Below are 25420 nucleotides of genomic sequence, written 5' to 3'. Positions count from 1 at the left end.
AGTTAATAGCCACAAGTCTCAAGACAGGTCTCGAGAAAGAAAGAAGCTTAACCGGAGGAAATGATTTATGATTTACCAGCTATAATTTATCGCCTAAATTGTATAATCGGCCGATACCGATATGGCCGATAGTTTGATCACGCTCTTATTCATGTAAAGGCTTTTAAACCACTAAAGCGAGATTTGAAACTGTGTAGAAAGACTACTACATGCTGTGGGATGTGGCAAAACGCAACGCGTCAGCTGTACCATCTGGTGTATACAGTCAGGGGGTAAAGGCTGCGTCAGTGAATCTCTGTCAGAATCTGTCAGACAACGCACCAGTATTAAGTTCTTTCGTACTCGAATAAACAAAACCACACAAGATTATGCCAGAAAGCCCGTTTTGTCTAGCATGTTCATAAGCGCAGATTTCGACACAGAGTTGTGAAAATGGAGAGGCGTCAGATCTGCGTAGAGAGAAAGCTCTTAAAGGGGCCCCATTATAAAACCTGCTGATGTGACTCCCGTCACCAATGTTAATCAAAGAACAAAAGAAAAGAGGAATTCAATGTGTTTTGTAGCTTATATGATCATTCTTCTGTATTTAATTTAAATGTTGGCATTAAAGACTGTAACGTGTTTGAGAACTTCCTTCAATTTTTGTTTATTTCCTACATGTTATAATCAATGTCGAAAAAACAAAATGTATTTAATAGAGACATCAGTTGCAGTACTAATATCCGAATGTTGGCTTTCATTCAAAAAATGATGCTGTTAAATAAATCTGTTGTTTCTGCATTCATTGGGAGATTAAATTATAAGAATGTAAAAGTATATTTATAAACATGAATGTTATGAGCGATTTATTGTGATTAAAAAAAATGTATCTGATTAATCACACTTTTTTTATTAATCAATTGACTGCACTACAATTTTTCAAATATTCCTCCATTATCTATATTAAAATGCAATACTGCAAGACAAATCATTTCAGACTGATGTAATAATGAAGAACATTTTCTGCTTTCCAAACGGGATAACTATAATCAGTCCTAATTCAAACGAATGCAGAATGCGATTGGTCACGTGTGTGTGTGGAAGGAGGTCTGTTCTTACCTCAGCTGAGATTGCAGCTTAGCCCCTTTGGTGACAAAGTCCTCCCAAGCAGGATAACTCGCCTATAGAATAAACAGAGTGAGAGAGAGAGAGGTTAACCAGGGTAAATCAGGGTAATCATTACACTTCACCCAAAGGGCACGAGGTCTTCATTACAAATATCGGTCCGTTTAAAAGACAATTTGTAATTATTGACAAAATCCATACGGTAACCCAGACATGCCCGAACGCCACGGATCGTTCCACCAGACACATAAATGGGAGTCCTGAATTGTAAATTTGAAACAAAAACGAGATTTTTCAAATTTCGGAGATTCGTTGTTGCTTGTTTGCAATCACATAGCTATGGTATTGTGAATGTTTGCTATGCAGTTGCTAAGGTGTTCTAGATGGTTGATCAGTTATTGTTTACTCATCAAAATCAGTAGCGTTCACGCCAAACTCTTTCGGATATTCGTGTTCCCGGAGATGCTTTGTGCACCTTCCAAACACCCAATGCGAGCAGACAATTGTAAGGGTCATGACAGGAAGTTTTTGCTTGCGTACATTGTGTTTACACCATAAACCTTTCATACTGGCAAACGCAAGTCTTCGCAAGGTGAAGGCTTCTAAGGAAAACTTTAGGGAGTGTAGCCAACAAGGTCATTTATCTTTAAAACAGGTTGTCACATCCAACTTTGCTGACTAACTGGTTACACAACAAATCAAAAGTAGGTGCTGCTAGCTGGATTTCAAAGCTACGAATCAAGCAAAGTATGAAAGGTAACGTTCAAAGCAATTCCCTTGTTAATCAAACTCAATGTTAAAGTCACTCCACCAGTTCAGTACCACAGACTGTTTGCATGAATCCAAAAGTTTTTTCGTTTTGTTTGTAAGAAGATTCATTCTCATGAGTGAGCGCACATTACCTGAAGAAATGCTTCCAGAATCTCAACAGAGTCTTAAAAGGTCACTAGACAAAATACCTACATTGAGGCAGCATCCGTTTGTTGACCTACATTGAACCTTATTAAATTCTTTTAAAAACGGTTTTGAAAGCTGACAGAAACATACTGATTCCCATTTCTAAACTTAAGGAAATTAACAAGAGCTATTCTATATTAACAAGAGCTATATAAAATTTTGTTGTTTACGTCACTAATTTGTCACTTATTAATGCTGAAGGGGCTGACAGCCATCACGATGTTGGGCCGGCATCGGGATTCCCCCGCATGATGAAATCTTCATCATCAGAAGGGTCAGCGGTCGTCTGCTTACGTGTACAGCACATTCCCAAGACAAATGTTGACAGCGGAGTCCACCGTATGACATTCTGCGCATCTGTCGAGCTTGTCCTTTTGCGCGGTTGAGTATGATTTGGAAGCTGCGCAACGGCGGACGTACAAAGTGAAAGCAAACAGTGAATCGTAGTTATGCGGTCACGTTGTGTAGGTGTAAACTTGTCAATGAAGACCTGAACGGTGCGCGTCCACGATGGCACCGGGAAACATCAGTGACGTGTGACCCTTGCAATATTAGGAAAAATAACGCTTCGCGAAACGTGTTAGGAATAACATTAGCACCTCGTCGCTAATCATCCATTCAATCTGCTCATCTCTGAGAATGACAAATCAAAGGTAACAGCTTAATAAAACATATATAACAAACACCTACACCCTCGCATGGACATTCGGTATCTCATCTTGATATTTGATTATCAGTGTCAAACTATTGGAATGCAATGAAACCTGTTTTCAAGGCCAAACAACAAGTGTGTCGCAAGCAGGTTCGAGCGAACAAGGCTGCAAGACCTTTTCCCACAACTCAAAAAACAAACAGTTTACAAACAAGAAAATGAAGTAATTGCAGCCATTTACTTTGTGGTTTTATCATCTGACAATAATGTGACAAACAGTTGCCTGATGAAACAATAATAACAGAAAGTAGGCCAAGACAAGTGATAAAGTCACATGTAGGCTATAATATATAAGCAGTAAATGTGTTTATGCAGTCAGACAATTTTACTTCGGCAAAACTGCAAACCAACATTTGGATTTGAATATTGGTCCAAAAAAATCATCAATATTGTTTATTTAAAATATAATCGAAATCAAACTAATGCTGCAGTAACCGCGAATCCCGTTTACAGAAAGCCACACATAAAATACCGTATGTTAATACGCAAAGACATTTTAAACCGATTTCTCCGAAACCACATATTGTCCACTTCAGATCCACATGATTAAAACTGTAATATTGATTAGTTGAAATGATTATTAAATCTAGAAATGACATCCAGACAATGAACAGATGAACTGTTTAAATGCAATTGTGGTCTATAATATCCCTAATTGTGGGACTTAAAGGGCTCTGTTTTCATAAGAGAATAAAGTTCCTGTTTCTGAAATCCCTCTTAATCTATGTCAATGTTTAACTGGAGGATCACATGATCACATCATTTTATGAGACTTTGTTTTACAGCTTCATTTCAAATCATAAAGAGGAAGAGATTCAAAGGCAAATCTGCAACGTTTTTGCACATTTTTCTCCCATAAGAGGAAATGGCAAACCGACAGACCAAACAAATGTAAAGGACGTGGTCTGATAACTAATGTCTTGTTTCAGAACAATACTATTATTCAACGCTCTCATCATTTTCAATTCCTTGTTTTCCCTCCCCAGCAAATGCTAACTACTGTAAAACGTAGACGTGATGCCCGTCTGCATTCTCATGCTGACCATCTCCCTCTGATAACCATGGTTACAGAACATAAGGTTATCACAAGATGTCTTAGGAAACGAGTGGCCATGATTTGTACAGACAGCTCCAGGACTATTCTGAGCCTGTCAGAAACTTGAAAGGATGATCCACCCACAAGAACCCGCCTTCGAAGTGTCTTCCTCAAACTCTCTTTCAAACCCTCAGCTCTTTTTATGTCTTCTGTGAAGTGGCTTCCCTGAGTTCTGCTTTCAACCGCATGAAAGAAATATATGATCAGTTTCTATCTTCAAACCGTGTCATCTTCGCCCGTTACCGTAGTAAAAAGCCGGTGACAAAGCGAAGACAAAACCTGTCAGTCCACTATATCACATAACAAAGCAGGTTTCAATCAGAATTAGGGATGAATCTCAAATTTAAAAGTCTTGCTTTGATTAATAATACAGATGCAGATCTGATCCGCAGATCGAGAAACATTTTTCATGGAGAATTATTCATCGCGAGCTAAAAACATTGCAATAAAAAGGAATGAAAGTCATAGTTTTTAATAACAATAGACTTAACACAAAATAATTACAATGTGACCCATATATAGGCTAATATATATATATATATATATATATATAAATGTAAATGACAAGTTTATATAATCTAAACACAGGCCTCAATGTATGCTAGCAATTCATCCTAAACACAGCCTATTCATAGCCTTTTCGATATCAAAGAACCTTAAACACTAACGCCTCTCATTAGCAAAAGCTTTGCATGCCTCAAATGGGCACCTGTGAGGGTGTGTCCATGTGAGGGTGCGTCCTGTATGTGTGCGTATGCACGTGTCCTAGGATGCACGGGTGGCCTTTGAGCACTGTAGAGTAGCGTTTAAGAGGTGATTCACAGGCAGGCCTGTGCACGGCCGCTTCAGTATTTACATGCTACAGACAGAGTCTGGGATGTCAGAGGGGGGGGGAACGTTGTGAAGCAGGAATGCGCACAGGCAGCTCCCCGGCAGTAAACTGCCGTCATCCTAAACGGGGTGAACAGAAATCATTAGCTTCTCCAATACGCCTCAACTTCTGCGGAAGAGAAATGCAGAGGTGAAGGAAAATGTTCAAACCAAAGTGATCTTGTTGAGCGGGAACTCCGGGGAGGTTACAAAATGGCCATAGGATATAGGTAAATAGTGGTGGTTTATTAGATGTTTCGAAGACCTTTTAACGGGGGTTGCTTAATGGCCAAAGTAAATACTGATCTTTCCCAAGCTTCATCCATCTTAAGACAATAAGGTTTACTTTACACCAAACATCACCCTAAAATACATCAAAAACGGGGAAAACTCTTGGGTTACCTGCTGGCCCCCCCGTTCACCGTCTAGTCTGTTACCTCATGAACCCTACAGAGAAACATCTCTCCACCCAGGTCTGTCTATTATGATAGGAACCAATATTTAACTGTATTTTTGCAGGTTTTCTGATGATCGAGTTTTGCTTTGCCTTTGAACAAATATATCGAGTCGTCCAATGATACCAACAAAGCTTAGTGTGTTGCATTGTACCAAGCCAAGAAATAGTTCACAACAAGCGTTTCTTTATGAGTACAGGCAACTGTTTGAAGGCCATACAGTATTGTTTCCCCTTTCAGGTTAGTAAGAAGTGTTTGCACATCTTCATTTGAAGGAGCTGTAATGCTTGTGAAGCAAAATTAGAAATTGGTTTGGAAACAACGATGAAAAAAAAATGTATTTCTCAATAGTGTAAAAGGAAAAATTGAAGTAATGTGCATTCCTTTGCAAGAAACATTTGCTTGAATCTGTCAGGATAAGCGCCATAAAAAGTTTGAAATGCTCCTGTTGCCTATTTGTTTCTCCTAAATATCTTGTATACTAGCATCCAATTCTAAGAAGATCAACCAATGACATTTTGTTTACGTAAATTATACTTGCACTTTTAGATTGCACAGCCTACGCTTCAACTGAGTGCTGTCTCACTATGCAAGTGACATTTCACATGAGCAAGCAGCTGTGAGATACTCGGAGCATGTTAAACGCTGCGTCTGTGAGTTCGGGATACATGCAGCGCATCTTAATTATAGACCGTTTTTTATCTGACGCATGCGCGCATGACCCCCAGTTAACTTCCGGTTTGTGTTTGTTTAGTGTCTAATTAGACAACCATTTATATTTTATTTAATTTATGATAATGTTCATTTATATTATTATTTTGTTGTATTTAATACACAATTTGTTGCATGGGTCCTGTAGTCCGGTCGCATTTATAGGGGTCATATGGCATGTTTTTCTGTGTCTTTGGTGTGTTACAAGTTGCCGATGCATGTTTTAGACACGTACAATTGCAAAAATTAAAAAGTGTCGGAACAAAAGATGTATTCTATCTAAAAGCGAATGCTAACCCAGACCTGTTAGAAAAGTCTCGTGTAACCATACCCCCACAAACTACGTCAATTCTTGCTATGATTTGACTTAGACTGCCCGAATGTATATAGTAAGGGGGGCGTACCTGTCAGATTTTTCTTTAACACATATCTGAATATGAAAAAGTGAAATCCCATGAAATAACTTCATATTCCCAAGCCCAACACATTGCTGCTGTCCATCGTATCTTCATATCTGGTGATTTTTATGCCATGATTCATTATTGTTAGTCACCCTTTATGTTTGTCACTGGGTTTTGTAAATATCTAACCAATAAAAGGTATTAAAAAGTGCTTATCAACTTTAACAACGCAGTATTCAATTTGGACATAGGAGCTTTTGGAAGGATAACGACAATATACAAGTTAAGAACATTGCCAATTTGCTAACTCCAACATGTAGGGGTTTGACAAGACCTCATGGCACGAGATATTGCGAGATTCGATGCATCTTACACAATTTCCTTACGCAATTGGCATGATGGAGTGCTGGGCTAAGAACTGCAACCATTTTGGTCGCATATGCTCCATAAATTTAACCCGTGGGCCATTCAAAACATATTTGGGAGCATTTGCGCGAGTGCACATTATGTTGTGGTGTGACCGGTTTTCATTACTGTAAAGAACACGCTAATAACTGCAAAAAGTATGTGTTTTCCAACGCACAGTGCTACATTCCCACCGTTTTTCTATGTAAACACGCACTAGACAAACGGGTTTCAACCTTTGCGCGCATCGCCAGTGCATCGCGCATAAAAGCACAAGTGTTTACAGCAGTTCGTGCTGCCAGCAGCACTTTGGGAGCGGGCAGCGCGTAGCTGAACCACAGCTGAGCAGACTGAACCGCCAGGACAGTAAAGTTCACAATATTCCATTTATTTTTGATTGGAGTCCTCGCCACAAGGCTTGCTCACCGGGAGACTGCATTTATTAGATATTATTTCCTAGAATGATCTTGCTTGTTCTATAAACACCATGCACTGTGATTTACCTTTTCTGTTTTTCTCATGTAAAGCTGCTTTGGAACGATGCACATTGTGAAAAGCGCTATATAAATAAATTGAATTGAATAATCCCTTTTAAAATTCAAGTATGCCAGCACGTTGATCACTTCAAATGTCACAGTTTCTCAAGAACCAAGAAAGCCATATTTAAATTTGAAACAAGCATGAGTTGAATGGACAAACTTTCTAGGGCTTTATAGCCATTATATGCTTTTATTCTGAAAAACATCTCAGATGGAGTTCCACAGAAAAGGACACTTTCCTAGACAACTATGAAACAACGACATTACATTCACCTTTGGGTAAACCATTCCTGTAAAGTATCTCTTTTATCCCTCTCGGCTTACACTTGCACGTAAGTGCACACGAAGATAAAATATATTTATTGAGTATTAATAAGCGCAAAGTAGCCTATGCCCTACAGCTGTTTTTCTGTGAATCATAGCTTTACATGCAAGCAAATTCTTTACACGCACACACATGTCTGGTTTATTATCTCCGTGGGGACAGTCCATAGGCATAATGATTTTAATACTGTATAAACGGTATATTTACCCCGAACGATTTAAGCTTTTTTTGCCCATGGGGACCTCAATTTTTGCACAAGTTCCCCTGAGTTGGTGAGCATTCATGTTTAGGTCCTCACTGGGATGTAAAAACAAGGCACAATCATGGTGATATCCTGCACACTTCCCCCTTCCGGCGACGAGTCCAGAGACCCATTTCCACATTAACAGCCTGCATACAAATGAATCACCAAGACTCTGACAATAAACAGATGCAAATATCCGAGCATCCATCAAATGAGTGCAAATAAAAGCATAAAAATACGCTTTATTGCAGAAAATGATAGGCCTAATAGGCTTGGCATTATTACTTGAGTCGAAAATGTTCAGGAATGCTAATATTAACCTACGACTAGAAACATACTCTACATTACATGTTACGCATGATACACAGCATGCAGCCACAAAAGGTAAACTGTGTGCAATGTAATAAAAAAAAAAAATATGTAACTTTAGGGCCACTTCAGGTTCAAACGTGACATATAAACGCAAAAAAACCTGCAGTTTTCTGTCTGTTTGCAGTAACACAAAATAAACAAGATCAAACCAAAGGCAATCTCAAGAGTCAACACAAATGTTTTGAAACATCGATCCAGTACAGAGGTGTAGTTTTGTAATGTTACACATTACAACAAAACATTTCTTGATTTCATAAACATGAAGTTGCGTAAAAAGGTTCTTGACTCATAGATTAAGGCATGTTTACAACAGGATATGACATGCGCTCAATAACTTCCCGCTCACCTGTGCGCACGCGCGCACACACACACACACACACCTGTGGGTTTTCTATTAGGCAAATGATAAGTCAGAGTTGTTATAATGGATAAGAACGAACATCATATACCGTATAGGCTCCGGCTTCTTGGTCCTCGCCTGTCTATATAAAAGGCACCAAAAATGACAACTTCCTCTTTGAGAGAAATATGGACATCATCAAAGGGTCAATCCCAATTGCTGGTTAGAGATAAATGCACAACGTTATGGCATCTGCTGCTAAAACTGTTAAACTTGTTGAGAGATTATGATACAGGTGAGTTGGTCCGATTCGCTTTGTAAATGTGAAACAAGCCCGACTGCTCTTATCGTATAATGACATCTACAACAATAACACTATGAGCGTGGTGCTAAAATTGATACGGCCTCTTTTTCCAGAAACGTGTCATTATATTACCATAGGACTATGTTAAAGTGATGGTTAAATAGATGGTAATACACCATGTAAAATATAATACGGTTAACCATGTTCATGCATCATTTCATTCTTCAAAATACATGTTATTCATATTAAGGTACATCAAGTTTTCACTTATTCTTTAAGAGATCTAATAAATATATAACATGGTACAAAACAATCACATATCTATGCCACTCCAAGGAACCTATGACAAAAAACGAACTATTCCTCATGGAACTAGTACTCATGGTGACCACAGCATCCAATGGATGCAACTGTAAACTAGAACAGGCTAACATTTCCCCAAATTGTACATAACAGATCCCCACCATCTTTTAAACTTGCAAATGCACGCACACATCCAGATACGCAGATGGTGAATTGAAGGGGACGCACATCACATGTATCAGCAGCCGGCCAACCACAGAACTGTTGCCAACCCTCCAAAACAGCTGGAAAATAACTTATTCCGAGCATTTGCCCGAGCAGAATCCCAAACCACCCACGTTGTCGATGTAAATCAAAGCATCTGTCTATTATTTTGACGTATGGGGGACTCACCTTCATGTCGTTCATGATGGTTTGGAAGAGCCCTCCCAGAGCGCTGCACTCCTTCTCCATTCCTGCATCCATTTTAGCTGGCCAAAAAACGCGCACGCAGCCTTGACACTTCTCCTTCCGCGGCTCGAAATCTCCTGTCAGCGTTTAAAGGGCGCGGTGCGTGGCCGTCTTCGACCGTCGTTGCGAATAAATCAAAACACGTGAAGTGAACCATAAAAAGAGCGCGTTACTAGGTTGTCGCGCAGTTAGCGCGCTGACTGGCCGCCCGGCGTAAGTAAACTAGTGCTAGCCGCGCGACTTACTACACCCCTTAAAATGCATCGCGGTAAAAAGTACACGAAACAGGTAAAAACCGAGGTGTTTTAAACTCGTCTCCGCGCACACGGAGTGCCACGTAAGCACAGGTACGCCAGCACAAAACGTCGGTTGAAAGTCGGCGCCGAAGTACCTGGCTCGGCGTTTTCAAAAACTAGTAATGTTAGTTTAGATCGTAACGATCTCCGCGCTTTTTATTCCTCATGGTTTCATTCAGTCGTTCCCGTCGCTGTATCCTCGAGCGTATTGATATCGAGCGGTTGCGGTTTGAATGGGCGATATTAATACCGCGGTACCTGACGAAAGTTTCGACCTCTAATACATTCCACGGCGTGAGTGGTAAACATTATTCGCTCATGACTCGCACGCTCGCTTTCCATTCGTTTTGTGACGATCGCCTGGCGCACGAACTCAAAGGTGGGGGCGGGGCGTAGACGCTTCGGGCATTGTCGGCCTTTTCCGTCAACGTTATTTTTTGTCGTCAACAGACGCGTGCTTTACCTTGCAAATGTTCTCTTGTGCAACTCTTTGTGTTCGTGTACATCCAAAGAAGGCGCTAGTTGAAACAATTAATTGGCCTAAATCCCTATTTTGTATACAGACGGACCATCATTCTCGACAAAGAAGTGGGTTTTCACATCACGTCTGTGAGTCAGCATCATTGCAGAACACTTTGACATTAACTGACATGACAAAATGAGTCCACCTCTAGGCTCAGCGCGGTCTCATAGCAACACAGACATGATAAATTCGGCATCACGTCCTCTAGTGGCCACCTGTCTCTCTGCTAGGAAAAGAGAGGTCACCTTGGACTCAGTGAGCATCTATCCATTTACAGCTAGTCATTTATTTATAGGGTAGGTCAGTTGGTTAGTGTAACAAGGGCTGTTTTAGATCAGTAGCCCTATAGTTAATTTGAGGATATTAATCCAGAAGGGGTTTGATCATTCTCAAATATTGCATATTATATTTGTTTGCAATCAAACACAAAGTAAATAGATTAACACTTTATACTGTGCAAGTGTACGTACGTATACACTTGCAGCAATATTTAAAAGGCACTTCAACTAGGTTAATGGCTGGAGCGATGATCTGCTGCCATCTTATGGTAAAACAAGCAGTACAGGAGTGTTGAGGCTGCAATACTGGCATACTGTAGGCCTATACTTTGCATGGTATACTTGAAGAAAACATTTCTTTATTTTAAATCAAATAAAATATGGCTTAATATTATTTGAATACTTGAATCAAACGAAAATTATATTTCCTCAGCAATATTCTTACGTAGGCAAAGTTCAAGTTGAAGCACTGAAATTCTTAACTGAACCTAAATAAAAACTAAAATAAAAATACATAAAACTTATACAGCAATATAAAAAAACAATAAAATGACTAAAGCACATAACAAAAACTAAAAGTGTTATGTTAAAGATATATTAAAAAAATATTTATAACTATGTGAAATTGTATACAGTATATTGTATACAGGGCCATAACGGGTATATTCAGAAGTTCCCATAAAGGGAAAATTCGTCAAAAATGACACAACCTCAGGTTGTTCCAAACCTGTATACATTTCTTTGTTCAGTTAAACAAAAATATATTTGGTATAATGGAAGCAATTGAGATTTCTGGGACATCATCCCCCAACAAAAAACAAAAAGTAGTTGAAGGTCCCCCGGAACTGTTATTTTTACTAAATTCTTCACAATATCCCATTTTGTGTTCAACAGAACAAAAGCTAAATTATTTTACCATTTATCATATTGCGTATGCCGACTATGAACTGTATACATTCTTAATGCTAAACAAAAGTAGAAGTAGTACCGTAGACCAATAAAAACACAATGCATTTTCTCACTCGTTTAATAATGTCTGACAGCAATCAATCAAAACCTTTTACACAATCTTTGAAAAATTGTTCATTCTCAAGTTAGAGCTCCCAGGAATAATAAGAGGTGAAATGAGATTTTAGAATTAAATTCATGTTTCAAAATAGAGACAACAATTACTTTATTATTCAAATATGATTCAGTATGTAAATGTGCAACATTTTACAGATTTCTAGCAAATCCTTCACCTTTAACAAAATGATCCATTGAAAGGTTGGAGACCAAATTAATCTCATAGGCAAAGCTACATTTGGCCCATAAATCTTATTACATTAATAACCATGTTATATAGGCCACACAATTTATTTACACAATGTAATTCAAGTTGACACACAAGGATATGCGCCATAACTGGCTTTTGTGTTGCTGTGTGCACAAAGCCCTTGTGTGGTCAGTTCTGTAAGTGCTGCCTGACCTCACAGAGGTTTTGGCTTGGGGTTATGCAGAGTTCACACTGCATGATTTTGACCCCGATTTCAGTCGCCGACAGGTTGAGAAATCACAGAGATATTTCCAAAATCAGAGGTAAATCTGTGCTCGTTCACACGAGTGACAATCATGCATTGTGACGAGATCTGAGAGAGTGGGCAACGAGTAAAAATGCACCTGCAGTGTGAAATGAGTTCTGACTGAAAAATGCACTGCCGATGACCTACAGCCAATGAGAAGGCAAGATACAAGGCAAAATGAGGTTCAGGGACGAGATCACAACATCAGCATGCATTTGTCCGTCCTCTCGCGACGTCACTTCTCCCGTGCGTTTGGTTGTGACCAGACAGTTTTGGGCGATTCTGACCAGCAACTGAACGCTACCCGAGATAGTCATGCAGTGTAAAAAGAACAGTGATGCAACGACTTTGAAAATCGAGCAATGTGAACTCGGCATTAGTTAAAAGCAGCAAGAATCAAAGACAAGTCCTCTCTTTAGACCATCTGTTCCAGTTTGTAGGTATAACCTACGTGCAGTGGCATACTCTACTAGTATGTCCAGAAGAGAGACATGTTTAGGTTGTATAAAATCGTGTAATGCTGGTTCATTAACCCAAATAACACTGCTGAAAAAGAATAATGAACAAAAGATAGAATCCATATTTATATAAAGAAAACACACCGCATATCATAAATACGTAATGCTAGAACGTTTTATGGTGGCGTGCTTATATTTCCGAATAAGAACGAAAACGAGCATGTTAGTACTAAGATGATACATCCACGATATTTGCCTGGCAAAGTTTAGTTTTCAGTTTTCCTCACGTCACGTGAAGAAAATGTTCTGACCATAAAAACACACTGCGAGTACAAACGTTAATTTGGCACAACATGACATGACTGCCACGAGAACTAGATTAGTGTTTCGGGTGAGCAAGCATGTACAAGAATAAACCCTGAAGTCGTAAAAACACCTTCCGACGGTCAATGTTTAGAGTTACGTTCAGATTAGTCAAATATTTACAACAAAAATCTATGTCAGTGCATTAACAGTTTACGGAGCAATCCTGCTCTCCATGTGCAATCTTTCTATAACTTTGGAGAGTACAATGAGCACTTCTCTATATGCTTATTGTTCCAGAGTAGTTTGAACATTCATTGATGGAAGCTGGTGGCAAAAACAGGTCCAGATACTTTAAAAATATCCCCCCTTTCACTCTCGTAAGTCTTCCGACCTTTTATGGTCCCGGTGCATTTTATGCCTCCAAGTTGCAGTTGGTCAACTCATCAATACATAAGCTTGTTATTGAATTTTCTGTCGTACTTTGCCGTTCCGTTTTGTGTTTACGTGCAATGTCACATGCAATAGCCAGAGCGCCACCTTTCAGAAAGCGCACAAAATTTTCACCCACAAGTGGCCCCATAGCATACATGCCCGGCTCCTTCAAGCATTCATACGTGTATGGATCCACATCCAAAGGATTTCGCCGGCAGCTTATTGGCTCTTTGGGTTCCAGACCCAGCGGGCGGCCGTGTTCTGAGAGAAATGACAGGTTCGGATGGGCCCCGATCAGAACAAGCACCATTGACACCTGCAGAGTGACTTGCAGCCCTCCTTCGCCCTCTAGGACGCATTTGCCATCAGGCTTAAAGGCAACCACACGATAATTTGGGAAGCTGAGGTAACCTGGGTAACTGGTGTAAGGGATTGTATCATCAGCAGGTGAAGAGAAAGGGGGTTTGGAAAGAATATCCACCGTCCCATCCTCTTTGTGCTGCTGTTGGATCATCATTTGATGCACTTTGTGGTACTCGGGGTAGAGGAGTTTGGGAAGCTGGTTGAAGACGAGTGCCGGATCGTTCACGGATCTCCGAAAGGCGTGATATACAGGCGTGTTCAAATGGTGAGCTGCGAGAACAGCATCTGCAGCTGTCAGCCCAGCACCCACCACAAGAACTGGGTCGGAGGCTCGATCTAAACGTCCCGAGGATATAGCAGCCTCCAGCTCCCAGAAGCTGTGGTACACAAAGGGAAGATTCTCACCCTCCACGGTGAGACGGGCCGGGATGTCGTGGGTTCCTGTGGCAAGCACAACGTTCTCTGCATAAACAGAGAAAGGGACCTCAACCTCTTTTTGTCCATCACCTCGCTTGGCTCTCTTTTGGAAACCTTGGATCTTCCAAACGGTGCGTCCGGATTCAAGTGCAACCCGATGGACTGACATCACGGTGGTGTCGCAAGCAAATCTCTTCCCCAGTCCCATTTTACTCACGTAGTGCTGGTAGTAGGATGCAATCTCAGCTGGTGTGGCTCTGTCGTTACGTAAATTTCTAATAAACACATGAAGATACAAATACGTAAGGGATTTTGCCTGTTTTAGTCTAGATTAAACTACTGACAGTATTTTCATAAAGTGTGAGGTATTCTTTGTCTCAACATTTATTCATAACACATACATTGTAGTAGTAGCCTTAAAATAAAAATAACTTTGTGGCTAACTCAGTCAAGTCGTCCAATAAAATAAATGTTTCAAATTACACTTGACAGAAACTTCTAAAGAGATAGAATCCAGTAAAGACCGAAGTAAAAACAAACTGCCTTGGGATGCTGTTGGCAAGGAACGCAAGCCTTCGTTTTTCACAGATTGATCTAAAGACAATTTATGTGTTGATTATTTACGATTTACATCCTCATACCTTCGTTTATCTCTCATCCAGTCCTTCAGTTTCAGACCAGGGAGTTCCATCCAGTTTGCCAGGCTGAGAGTCAACATCGAGCCCTCCATTGCCTGCGGGCATCAACCACAATAATCAACGACTTCACATTCTGCTAACCGTGCTTGCACATATGCTTGCTAACCATGGACCCAATTATCTTGAACTCATTAACAAGCTTCTTCCATGGAGTTCTGGGCTGATCTTTAACCTCTCTCATGATCATCTTTACCCCATTGGGGAAATCTTGCAGGGAGCTCCAGACCAAGGACAATTTATAGTTATTTTGTATTTCTTCTATTTCCAAATAAATTGAAATGCATATCAAATTAAAATCTTTATAAACATTTGTTCCTTGATTTCTTGATTGATATTCTGTCTCTAATTTTTATGGTAGGTTTATTTCATGATATAGGTTCTTCATTTCTTTGTATGCAGGCAAACATACAAAATCAGCAGGGGGTCAAATTATTATTTCCCCCACTGTCTCTATATTATATTCTAATATACTTTCTTTGCATGAAATTACTTTAGCTTTAACTTTCAAGTGATGGTTACAGAATTTTAATTTTTGGGGTGAACTAGTTACTCACCATTTTGTCATTTCAAACCTGTATGACTTTCTTCCTTCCGCACAACACAAAATATATTTTGTAGAATGTTTTTAACCGGCACCCATTCACTTGCATTGGTTTTGTGTCCATACAATAGAAGTCAATGGGTGCCGGCACCTTTTAGTTACAAACTTTCTCCTAAATATCTTCTCAGAAGAATATCTACAGTTCCTCACCACTAGATGATGCTAAATTTCATAAACTGGACCTTTAATTAAGAGTAAAAGGTTGTCGAGCGTGAGGACTTACATGCCAGGCCCCTCCAGGTGGTCCCTTTCCCAATACAAGGTGGGGTGTGGCTCTTTCCGGCTCGTATCGCCATGACAGTGGTGAGGGGCAGTCCACACCAAAGTCTCCATCGGGTAGCAGAAGGGCATCGAAAAGCACGGCCACAGGGTTCGATGAACGACCCTCCACACCCTCACACAGGTACTCTAGATCCTACATGCACATAAAAATATTAATTAGAGCAAATAGATTTTTGACCAGAATGCAACAATGCACTCAGCAAACTAGCTTAGTACGTCATGCAAACGCATGCAGCTGCTATTCACTGTGGTAGTTAATATTATAATAAATTGAGCCGTAATTGACTCTGTTGAGACTTGCGTGTTATGCGGACAAAAGTTGACTGAACATCAACTCTCAGAACCATTTTATTGTTATAGAAATTGATATAGAAATTTTGTTTAAGGTAATTGTGTTGTGTGTATGTATATTTGTGTTCATTACCTGGTCAAACAAAGACAGATTGGGGTTTTCTGACAGTTTGTTATGCAAAATGGGGTTGGGATGGAAGCCATCGGGGGATAGATAAGGCGTGTAACCCGACAGCAAATACGAAAGACAAATCCCTGATGGCCCATTACCTGTAAGAAACAAAGCCATACAGGTGAAAAGAAGAAATGCTGTCCACTTCTAGCTACATTTTTGTTGGAAAAACATGGTTCTTATAAGAACGATGTGAAAAATTAAGAGGACTTTCTGTTTCTGTGTATGTATATTTAAAATGTAATATCTCTCTGTTCATTTAGAGAATGCTTTAATTCAATGAAATTGATGAGTACAACATGAGCAATTGTCCTAAAAAAACTTAAGTTCAAAAATTGGTCAGATTCTACGATAGAGGTGGGCGGAATGACCAAAAATCTATTTCACAGAATGAGTAATTCACTGTCTCCCGTTATAATTCTATATCTTATACCTCGATTTATTATTGATTTCTTTGTTACGGTTACTCACCATAGTTATAATGTAGGCAAGTAATTGAAATGTACTAAAGTTATCAAAATTGTGTTCTGATAATGAGATTTATTATTTATTTGAAGTATGAATATATCCACAAATAATGAATACAGTATATGACTGGTGTTATAAACTGGTGTTCATGGGTCTGTGCTGTAGGTCATCGTCGCTCTCTATTAAAAGTGCACTATTAGTGTGTTGCGACTTGGACTCCACACAAGTCTCCCAAAAGGGGGTTTGCGGCACGTCACGTCAAAGCGGTGAGCCTCATCGCGCATTTCAACAAGTTTCGCTTCGGCCCGCATAAAGTTGAACTTTATTAAAACTATTAGCAGCTTTTTCGATATGCACGCAGCGCACACATCCCTGCACGAGGACTGCGGTTGAGAGAGAAAGCGCCGGACTGGAGCGAATCATGAAACTACAGACTGAAAGGTCTTGAAGATTACATTTGTTGATATGTTAAGGCTGCATTAATTCACATGTTTTTTCATCATAACTCCCAACTTGCAGAGCGCCGAGTTAAACACGCCTACTAGTTTACATTCCGCGGAATACACGGAATAGAAAAATATCTTACGGTTGACAGCAAATCCTTCATTCCGCCCAGCCCTAACATAAATGAAAGTAAAACAGAAGCAAAACATCAGTGAGTTTTCACAGGAAAGAGAATCACCAAATGACCATACTGATGCAAACAGTAACCAGCATAAATAACAAAATACAATGACTCTTACCGACAATGACAACAGGGAGGACGTCATTAGGAAACACGTCTTTATTATAAAGCTCCATATCGTCCCACCTGTTACAAGCAAAAGGAGATTAAAGGGGGGATGAATCAAGACATCAATTGAAACCCAAGCTTTTGAATTAAGAGGTAGTCGTATTCAAGCGAACATCCAATAAGTGTCAGAACTGAAAACGCCCTTGTTGCTGAAATGACAACTGTTATTGACACCAGGTCCTGGAATGTACCCATCTATGATAGATTGAACACCGCCTCCACAGATCAATCAACAAGGGCTGTCACGATAATTAAATAAGTCTCATCCTGATGGTTTCAGATCGTCGCAATTCTTGCCCATCTCTACAGAAGACACAAGGGGGAGATGCAGTGCCTGCATATTTTTTATGGTATATGCTAAAGTTTTTTTTTAGGGTAAGCTCGATGTGACAACCACCCTACCAAAATGTCATTGAACATTTTATTGTAGTCTTGCAAGTGAGAAAAAACAGACTAGAAGCTTGTCTATGACTGATAGCATTTTAACGGTGGCTTCAATTCACTCCTGATCAAACTCGTTTTACACATATTATTGACACGTAAATGCCTAGTAGAGCCCGACCGATATATCGGCCGGCTGATATTATCGGCCGATATGCGCTAATGGCATTTAAATCGGCATCGGCGTTTATAACGGCCGATAAAACATGAGAAACAGAGTCTCATGCTTCACTCATGTTCACTCTCTAACAGGTTCCAAGGCAGAGATGTTGTGCTTCCTGTACTACAACCTGCCACTTCTCAACTGGCAGTACTAAGGAGCACCCTGTTCAAGACATTTTTCAAAACACTGTTCAAATATTAAAGTTCAGAGGTAGACAGAGTAAAAGTCTAAAAGTATAATTTGTAAAAAGTAGTGAAGGAGGAAAACCTCTTGCCTGTGTGCTGTATATATTGAGAACATTCTACATTGTTTTAATTATATTTTGGTATTATTTATTTATTTTATATTTATTTATTGTATATGTAGCTATACATTTAACTTATTTTAATTTTATTATGGTTTTGTGGAATATTTAATTTGTTTGGTATAGCTCTTTTACTTTAACTTATAATTTATTTACAGTACACACTGTTAAAACCAGCTTCAACTGGAAGTAAATAAAAGTGTTAAATGTTTAAAACCAGACTGTTTTGTGATCATTGAAAAATATATACTTTAGATGTGCAATTGTTTAGTCATTGAGACTGTAATCTAAGGCTTTTTTTTAACATCCCTTCTGGAAAATGGTTTATACAGCCCACATACCTAGAACAGGCAGATATTTTGCTATTGAATGTTGTGTAAGTGCAGTTTATAGGAAATGGGTCTAATATCCAGTTTATTTTCAAAATCAAAATATCGGCTTATAAATCGGCTCTTTTCAAGTTAATATCGGCATCGGCATCGGCCCCCAAAAATCCATATCGGTCGGGCTCTAATGCCTAGACCTTAAATATAAGATGAACCCATTTTGTAAGAGAAAATAAAACCTTGAAACAACCATATTGTTCGGAATATAAGACAAAGCCGAATAAAAAATGTATGACAATTAATCGTCAAAAGTCTGAAACTGATAATTAAATCTCAATGATTATTAGACAGCCGAATGCCATAATCGTGACAGCCCTGCCAACTGGTTCGCGAAGTCTTCAATGCGGCACGCCCATAAAACGTAGCGTTTGAGCTGGCCTCAACCTGGGTAGAAAATAGCCCATAACATTGATTTTGATGTTTTCAAATGTAAAAACCATGCGAACTTCATAAATAGACCTAAGACAACAGTATAAAATAATGACAAACGGACAGTTCAGGACACCTTTAAGTTAAGTATCGTTCTGGGCCAAACATCACAACCATACAACGCACCCGTCCAAAAGTACCTGATCCCTTTGAGCTTTAAATAGGGTCACACAATTTTAGTTGGCTTTCATCATCTATCAAATGACCATTTGTACATGCAAAGACTACTTGTCATGATTTTGACAGATTGCTTCCCACAAGAGGAAAGTCAGGCATTCGAAGTAAAAAAAATTATATATAAATAAAATGTACAAATAATTGTGGATACTGTCATCGAACAATTGGTGCAAACAGAAGTTGAACATGTCTAAACCCGTTAAACAAGGAGGAATACGGTGTTCCGGGAGAGGTATGTTGAGAGCAAGTTGCGGTGTTGTTATAACAGCTTCACTGTTTTGTTAACAATGACTCTGCAGAAATCTTGCACACACGTTATATTCCACGCGAGTCACGTTCGCCGAGTCATTCTGACTAGTGACCCCACCACAGCCACCAGAATGAAAGCCTGCAACCTTTAGCCAAAATTGCGCAAAGGCTAAAACTGACGCCCTGGATGCGGGAAAGAGACCAGATGCTCGTTTTTTAAATGGATGTCAATGGGTTTTGTTAACAGACCCTCCCATCACCCTACAACAACAGCATCTCTGACCACACCGCGCGAATGAGATCAAACGGTGTGCTTTATGTGCACTTTAAATATAATTGTTATATTCTCCGTCAGATTTGAACCCCACAAGCGCGCATGTTTATTTACTGTACTGCACGGGGTCCAGAGGGGGCGTGCGAGCATGAAGAGTCGTAACGACGTAAACGTGCGTGCGAACCCGTTTCCGTGTCTGGGTGGGTTTATGGCCAGAATAAAAGTTGTACAAGTCCGAAGTCATAAACGGGCAAATTTAATACGGTCAACGTTTAGAAAGCGAGCACGCGGTGCGTCAAAGCTAAATTGATAGATCTGTCGTTATATCGTTATTTACGCGGACTTGATCCCGCTGATCAAAACTTCCGACGATCACCGTGACAGCGATCCTTGCGCTTAACTGTAATTTACGTTTTACGAAAGACCTTCGCGAGAGGCCAAAATTAGCCGTCAAACGCAAGGTCAGCCCCCCACATGACTTCCCAGATAAAGCGACATGCTTATCGGTTTCATCGTTCACGGTCGTACTGTACGGCGAAACCGGCCACTCCGCCCCTTTAACAGGCAGGATGCGCGAGCACCCTGACAGCAAAAGTGTATATCATTTAAGGGTGATGACGCAAAATCTCATTCAATAATCCAGTTAGCATTAATACAGTGCGCGCGTGCTTTCATAACTCCACTGTACAGACATGCCGCCCCCCACACACACACACACACACACACACAAACGTCCATATCCGACGGACGCATTACGACGAGACACAAAATTAAGGAAACAACGGGGTTCGTAATGCACGACACGATGAGTTATAATGATACATGAAATGGTGATGCGACACGCAGACATTAAACATGAAAATGAACGCGATATATACTTAAAGTCGCGCTATGAAAGCGAGACGCCACAAAAGAACGTGAAAATTCACCTTACCTGAGTCTGAATTGAGAATGTGACAACGCGAACTCTCGAAATGCAAAAATGTTGTTAAGACGCAGTTACACAACGTGCAGTTACACACATGCAGCTTCTACGCGCCGTGACTGGGGTTGTGTCTGAAAGACGATGCGCCGTAAAATACAACCTAATGTAGATACTCGTGCGGCGATGGGTTTTATAATTCTTCGCTATCCGGCCCATGCCAGCCAATCATTTACCAACAGGCGTGACGCTTAGAACTGTGATTGGTGCGGTGCCGAATGACGAAAACTTCGAGCTTGTTTTCCACTCGCTGAAAATGATCTGATCCCCGATTGGCCTGCTTCCCGGCATCAGCCAATCATCAAACGCGAACGGCACAATGAAAGCTAGATGTAAAATCTTAACAACCCAGCTGACAATTTAACTGTTGAATCAATGTCAGGTGCCAGAGTTGGATAACCATTGAATTTTGTTTAGATTTTGCAAATCCAATCAACGTTGAAATTTCAACGTCACTATGAAGTCCTGCTTTTAAACATAATTTTGTTAAACTGTTTTCACTAAAGTATTGTGTACAATAGTAACACCGAACACCTTGAAATGGATACATAAACACTAAGTTTGTGGACAAACACAGACACGGTCAGCTAGGAAGAAGCGAATTGGTCAAAGCAAGACCAGAAGGAAGATTAATAAAGACATTTCACTGACGTAAGAAACATGATTTATTGTGCATTTAACATTTCACACAAGTCAAACTTCAACCTATAGAAAAACGGCCCAAACATTGGGCAACATTGAACATAGCTGGTTAAATCTTTTCGTTACTTCTTTCTGCCACTGCCACCCATCCTCTCTGGTGCATATTTCAAATACTTGGCCATGTATTCATCTACTTTTGTTGTAGTGGTCTCAAATGAGCTCAAGACAGCATCTGATGAGGGGAAAAAACATCAGTATAGGCTAACCTCTCAATTTTAAGCATTTTTTAAATTAAAAAAGCAAAGCAAAACTAACAACCAAGTATATAAATGAGTATTTATTTACGTGCAAGATCATTGATAATCATGTGCTTGGGCAAGCAACAAAAGGTAGTTGGTAGTAACCAGTGCTGCTGCTAAATATACTAAATATTTAAGCCTAAATGTTTTATAAAGAAAATCATTCAATCAAAATAGGTAAGCTGTTCTCATCCCTTTTTTTATATTTTCCACATTGACCTGTATTTAAATTCGACAAATGTAAATGATTTAAAGAAAATTAAGTTTTAATTACTATATCAGATTCAAATAGATGGTTGGGTTAGGTATGTGGACAACTCACCGTTGAAGGAGACTTTCAGGCCGTGTTCTTCCAAATCTCTGGAAAAGAGAAGGAAGAAGAATGAAATCTCAACTTTTTTTTAAAAGTTTGTGGATGAAAAGTGTGTCATTGTGCCACGTTCGACCAACTGAGACATCACTAGGCCTAGCGCGCGCGCACACACACACACTAGCACACGCGGTCTGCCCATAAACACAATATTGATTATCACAATACGTAATATGTGGGCCAGAGTCAGGCACACTTAAAACTTATTTAGGAATTTTCTAGTTACAAAATGTGTTCAAAAAAGATTCCGGCTGCACCGGTCCGATCAGAATCTGCTAGCCTGAAGATAAGGACACCGACACACTTCGCGCATGCGCAATGGCTGGAACCGTCAGAGCCAATATAATCCAGTTATATTCACCGCCTTTAATTGTGTGATGGACAACCACCGTCCTCCAATCAAGCCCTTGTATTGAACGATGTTCCAAAATGATCAATCACACTGGAGTTGACTGTGTAAAAACATGACTGTAGTGTCCGTGGCGTCACCCTTGGACTCCTGAAGAGCGTTTTTAAGATCAAAATGTGCAGAGCGGGCCGTCGCCATCTTGGCAGCGCGGGCCGTCGCCATCTTGGCAGCGCGTCACCGTCCGACTCTCCCGGGCAATCGAAAATGGGCAAAAAGGCGGGAGCTGGTTGCTGAAGCCGCGCTCAACCTGTCACTCAAGTGACCACGCCCTATAATTATGCAGAACTTCAAGGCTTAATATAATTTGAACGGATGAGTTATGAAAAAATTATTATTATTATTCAAAAGAAAGCGCTTTTATCACGATTCAACAAACATTTCATTCAGAGTTTGATCTTTCAACGTTGTATAATTTTTCATCTATCAACACATCTATCAACGCGTTGTTTGGATGTTGGAACAACGACATTTTTCTAATGATATATTTAGACAAAATGTTTAATAGTCATGGTTGTATAAATAAATTTGATTTGACGTACAGCTACATTTTTTTATATTTCTACGTTGAATCCGTAGTGAGTTAACAACACCAATTCAACCATTTGGGGTTCAACGTTGTTTTGACGTTGAATTAATGTTTTTTCATAAACTGACATTATTTCAACAACATTTAAACGTTTAATGTCAGTCGAATGCCAGCTGGGAAAGTACTGAAGGCGCAATGTTCTTATTTGTTATGATACGTTTTGTAATAAGTAATAATAACACATTTAAGAAAGATACTCTGAACGTACAGTTCAGAAAACAGTGGCACGTGACAGGGTGACATGCTTCATGACCCCAAACCTTCCCATAACGAAAGAATGTTATCAGTGTTGAAACAACTTAATTCCTCATTCTTTGCCCCTGTGACTTTTATTTTGTTATGAATTAAGACTTATTCACGCTAGGTGAAATTGTAAAATGTTATAAAATAGGCAGACCCATATTGGTTTGAAGGACATTTACAAAAAATAAAATATATAGTGGTATCACATAGTCGTAACGTGGTATGTTGATGTCAGATTACAACATTTAAATTTAGTCATTGACGAGGAAACATTGGAAGCAATTATAAAGGCAACAAAATACATAAGTGCATCAAAACTAGTCCATTAAAGCCTAGCACAGTATACAAAGCGAAGAATAGTGAGGTTTGTATTTATTTAATTTTTTTGAATAAGAAGAAAGAATTAGGTTAGATCATATTTGATGTGATATGCACAAGGACCGAGATACAGTGAAATTACAATGGAACATTTGTAAGAAATCAATGGCTGTAAAATGCTACCATTGTCCAAAACATAATGACATAATCACAACGTCTGGGTGGATAAAATGTTTGAGGTGGGAAGGACTAGAACGTTCAGAACGTTCTTGGACAGTAGGCCTACATATGTATTCTTTACAAGATTTAACCTGTCAATGTGTAAATGTGTTTTCACAAAGATTAAATGGCAATGTGTCTTTTAATTCTTCACTACCCGTCCCGGGCCAACCGATCATTGAACAAAAGAAAAGTGACGTGTAGAACAATTTATTGGTGTGCTGCCAAAATATGCAAGCGCCTCTTTGAGCATGTAGTTTTCCACTCAATGAAGATGATCTAACCCAGGGGTCTCCAACGCGGTGCCCGTGGGCACCTGGTAGCCCGCATTAACTCTGTAAAGTGCCCGCTAAACACAGGGCTCACCAATAATGCTCAAGACAGTTGACAAATCTGTGACTATACCGATCAGCCAAGTGCTACACCGTCATGAAAGTTTATTATTAGCAAGTGTTATAAGCTTTAATATATTCAAGTGCAAAAATATCTGAAAGAAAACTGAATTTTGTTCTGTGAGTGTGTAAAAATAAGGCATCACATGTTTAAAGTTTGAAAGTATGTAACAAGTAGCCCTCTTGAGGATTTTAGATATTTTGGTAGCCCTCGCTTACAAAAAGGTTGGAGACCCCTGATCTAACCCCTGATGGCCATGCATCGGCCAATCAGCAAACACCATTGCAAAGGCACACTGAAAGTAAATAATTTTACATTTACATTGAAGCATTTGGCAGACGCTTTTATCCAACGTGACTTACATTGTATTTTATTCATTTGATGTGATATTTACATATTTACAAGGAACACTGAGGTACAGTGAAATTACAATGGAAATGTTTCTTAAATCAACAGTTGTAAATGGTACCATTGTCCAAAAATAATGACATAATCATAACATCTATGAAAATGTCTATTGACGGGTGGATTCAATGTTGGGAACGTTCAGAACGTTCTTGGAAAGTTCCAGATAAGAAGATTAAACGTGTCCTCGCAATCTAAAGTAAAAGCAGTCTAATGCATTTCATGTTTTGGCACAGATCTGGATAATCAAACTCATTTGTTGTAATTCTATTAAATTATATGTTGTAAAACTATTCAAGGTTGCATATCACTTGTTTTATACACTCCACTGAATTTAAAAGTAAACACGCATTAAGTTTACCTTTAAAATTATGGCTTGGTTACATTTTCCTATTTGAAACAAGTGGTTTCTATAAAACATTTGGTCGTAGACCAAAAGTTTTCCTTTTAACGCTGGACCCCAGGAGCCTCCTACATTGGCTGGCCGGTCAGCATATGACTCAACAAGTTTCCATTTGATGAGTGGCTCTTTTCAATAGGCTTCTAAAAGCATTTCCCTTTAGTCTATCCGAGAGTCTACGGGACTCACAAAGGAAACCGAGT

The 25420-nt window shown here is 39.5% G+C and overlaps 2 protein-coding genes across 3 annotated transcripts in view; both read right to left on the bottom strand.

The window, feature by feature from the left end:
* The window catches only part of mtss1 (MTSS I-BAR domain containing 1), a 39350-nt gene extending 29097 nt beyond the window's left edge, over positions 1-10253 (bottom strand). Inside the window, exons 1-2 of one of the 2 annotated variants that reach the window (XM_079460509.1) lie at positions 9532-10253; positions 1099-1160 (exon numbers count right to left, since the gene is read on the bottom strand). In XM_079460509.1, coding sequence (XP_079316635.1) covers positions 1099-1160; positions 9532-9603 — 134 coding nt within the window. In that variant the 5' untranslated portion in view covers positions 9604-10253. The remainder of the gene's footprint in view (positions 1-1098; positions 1161-9531) is intronic. The other variant, XM_079460510.1, reaches the window with a different exon arrangement.
* Positions 10254-11701: 1448 nt separating this feature from the next.
* Positions 11702-21143, bottom strand: osgn1 (oxidative stress induced growth inhibitor 1). Its single transcript, XM_079460748.1, has 6 exons — positions 20886-21143; positions 17479-17546; positions 16229-16365; positions 15746-15937; positions 14865-14956; positions 11702-14498 (listed from the first exon to the last, which is right to left on the bottom strand). Exons 2-6 carry the CDS (start codon positions 17534-17536, stop codon positions 13424-13426), a joined length of 1554 nt encoding a protein of 517 aa, XP_079316874.1. The 5' UTR covers positions 17537-17546; positions 20886-21143; the 3' UTR covers positions 11702-13423.
* Positions 21144-25420: the final 4277 nt, after the last annotated feature.

The sequence above is a fragment of the Barbatula barbatula genome (genome assembly GCF_947034865.1).
Source record: "Barbatula barbatula genome assembly, chromosome: 7".
NCBI lineage: Eukaryota > Metazoa > Chordata > Actinopteri > Cypriniformes > Nemacheilidae > Barbatula > Barbatula barbatula.
Note: the sequence above shows the minus strand (reverse complement) of the source record. Positions and strands in the feature narration are given on the sequence as shown.

What these genes read in the sequence shown, in the direction of transcription:
- osgn1 (XM_079460748.1), bottom strand. Translation starts at nt 17,536, where the DNA reads ATGGAGCTTTATAATAAAGACGTGTTTCCTAATGACGTCCTCCCTGTT. An exon ending in CCTCCCTGTTGTCATTGTCG is followed by an intron (nt 16,366 to 17,478) that starts GTAAGAGTCATT and finishes TGTTTCTTACAG; the next exon opens with GTAATGGGCCATCAGGGATT. An exon ending in ATCTGTCTTTGTTTGACCAG is followed by an intron (nt 15,938 to 16,228) that starts GTAATGAACACA and finishes ATGTGCATGTAG; the next exon opens with GATCTAGAGTACCTGTGTGA.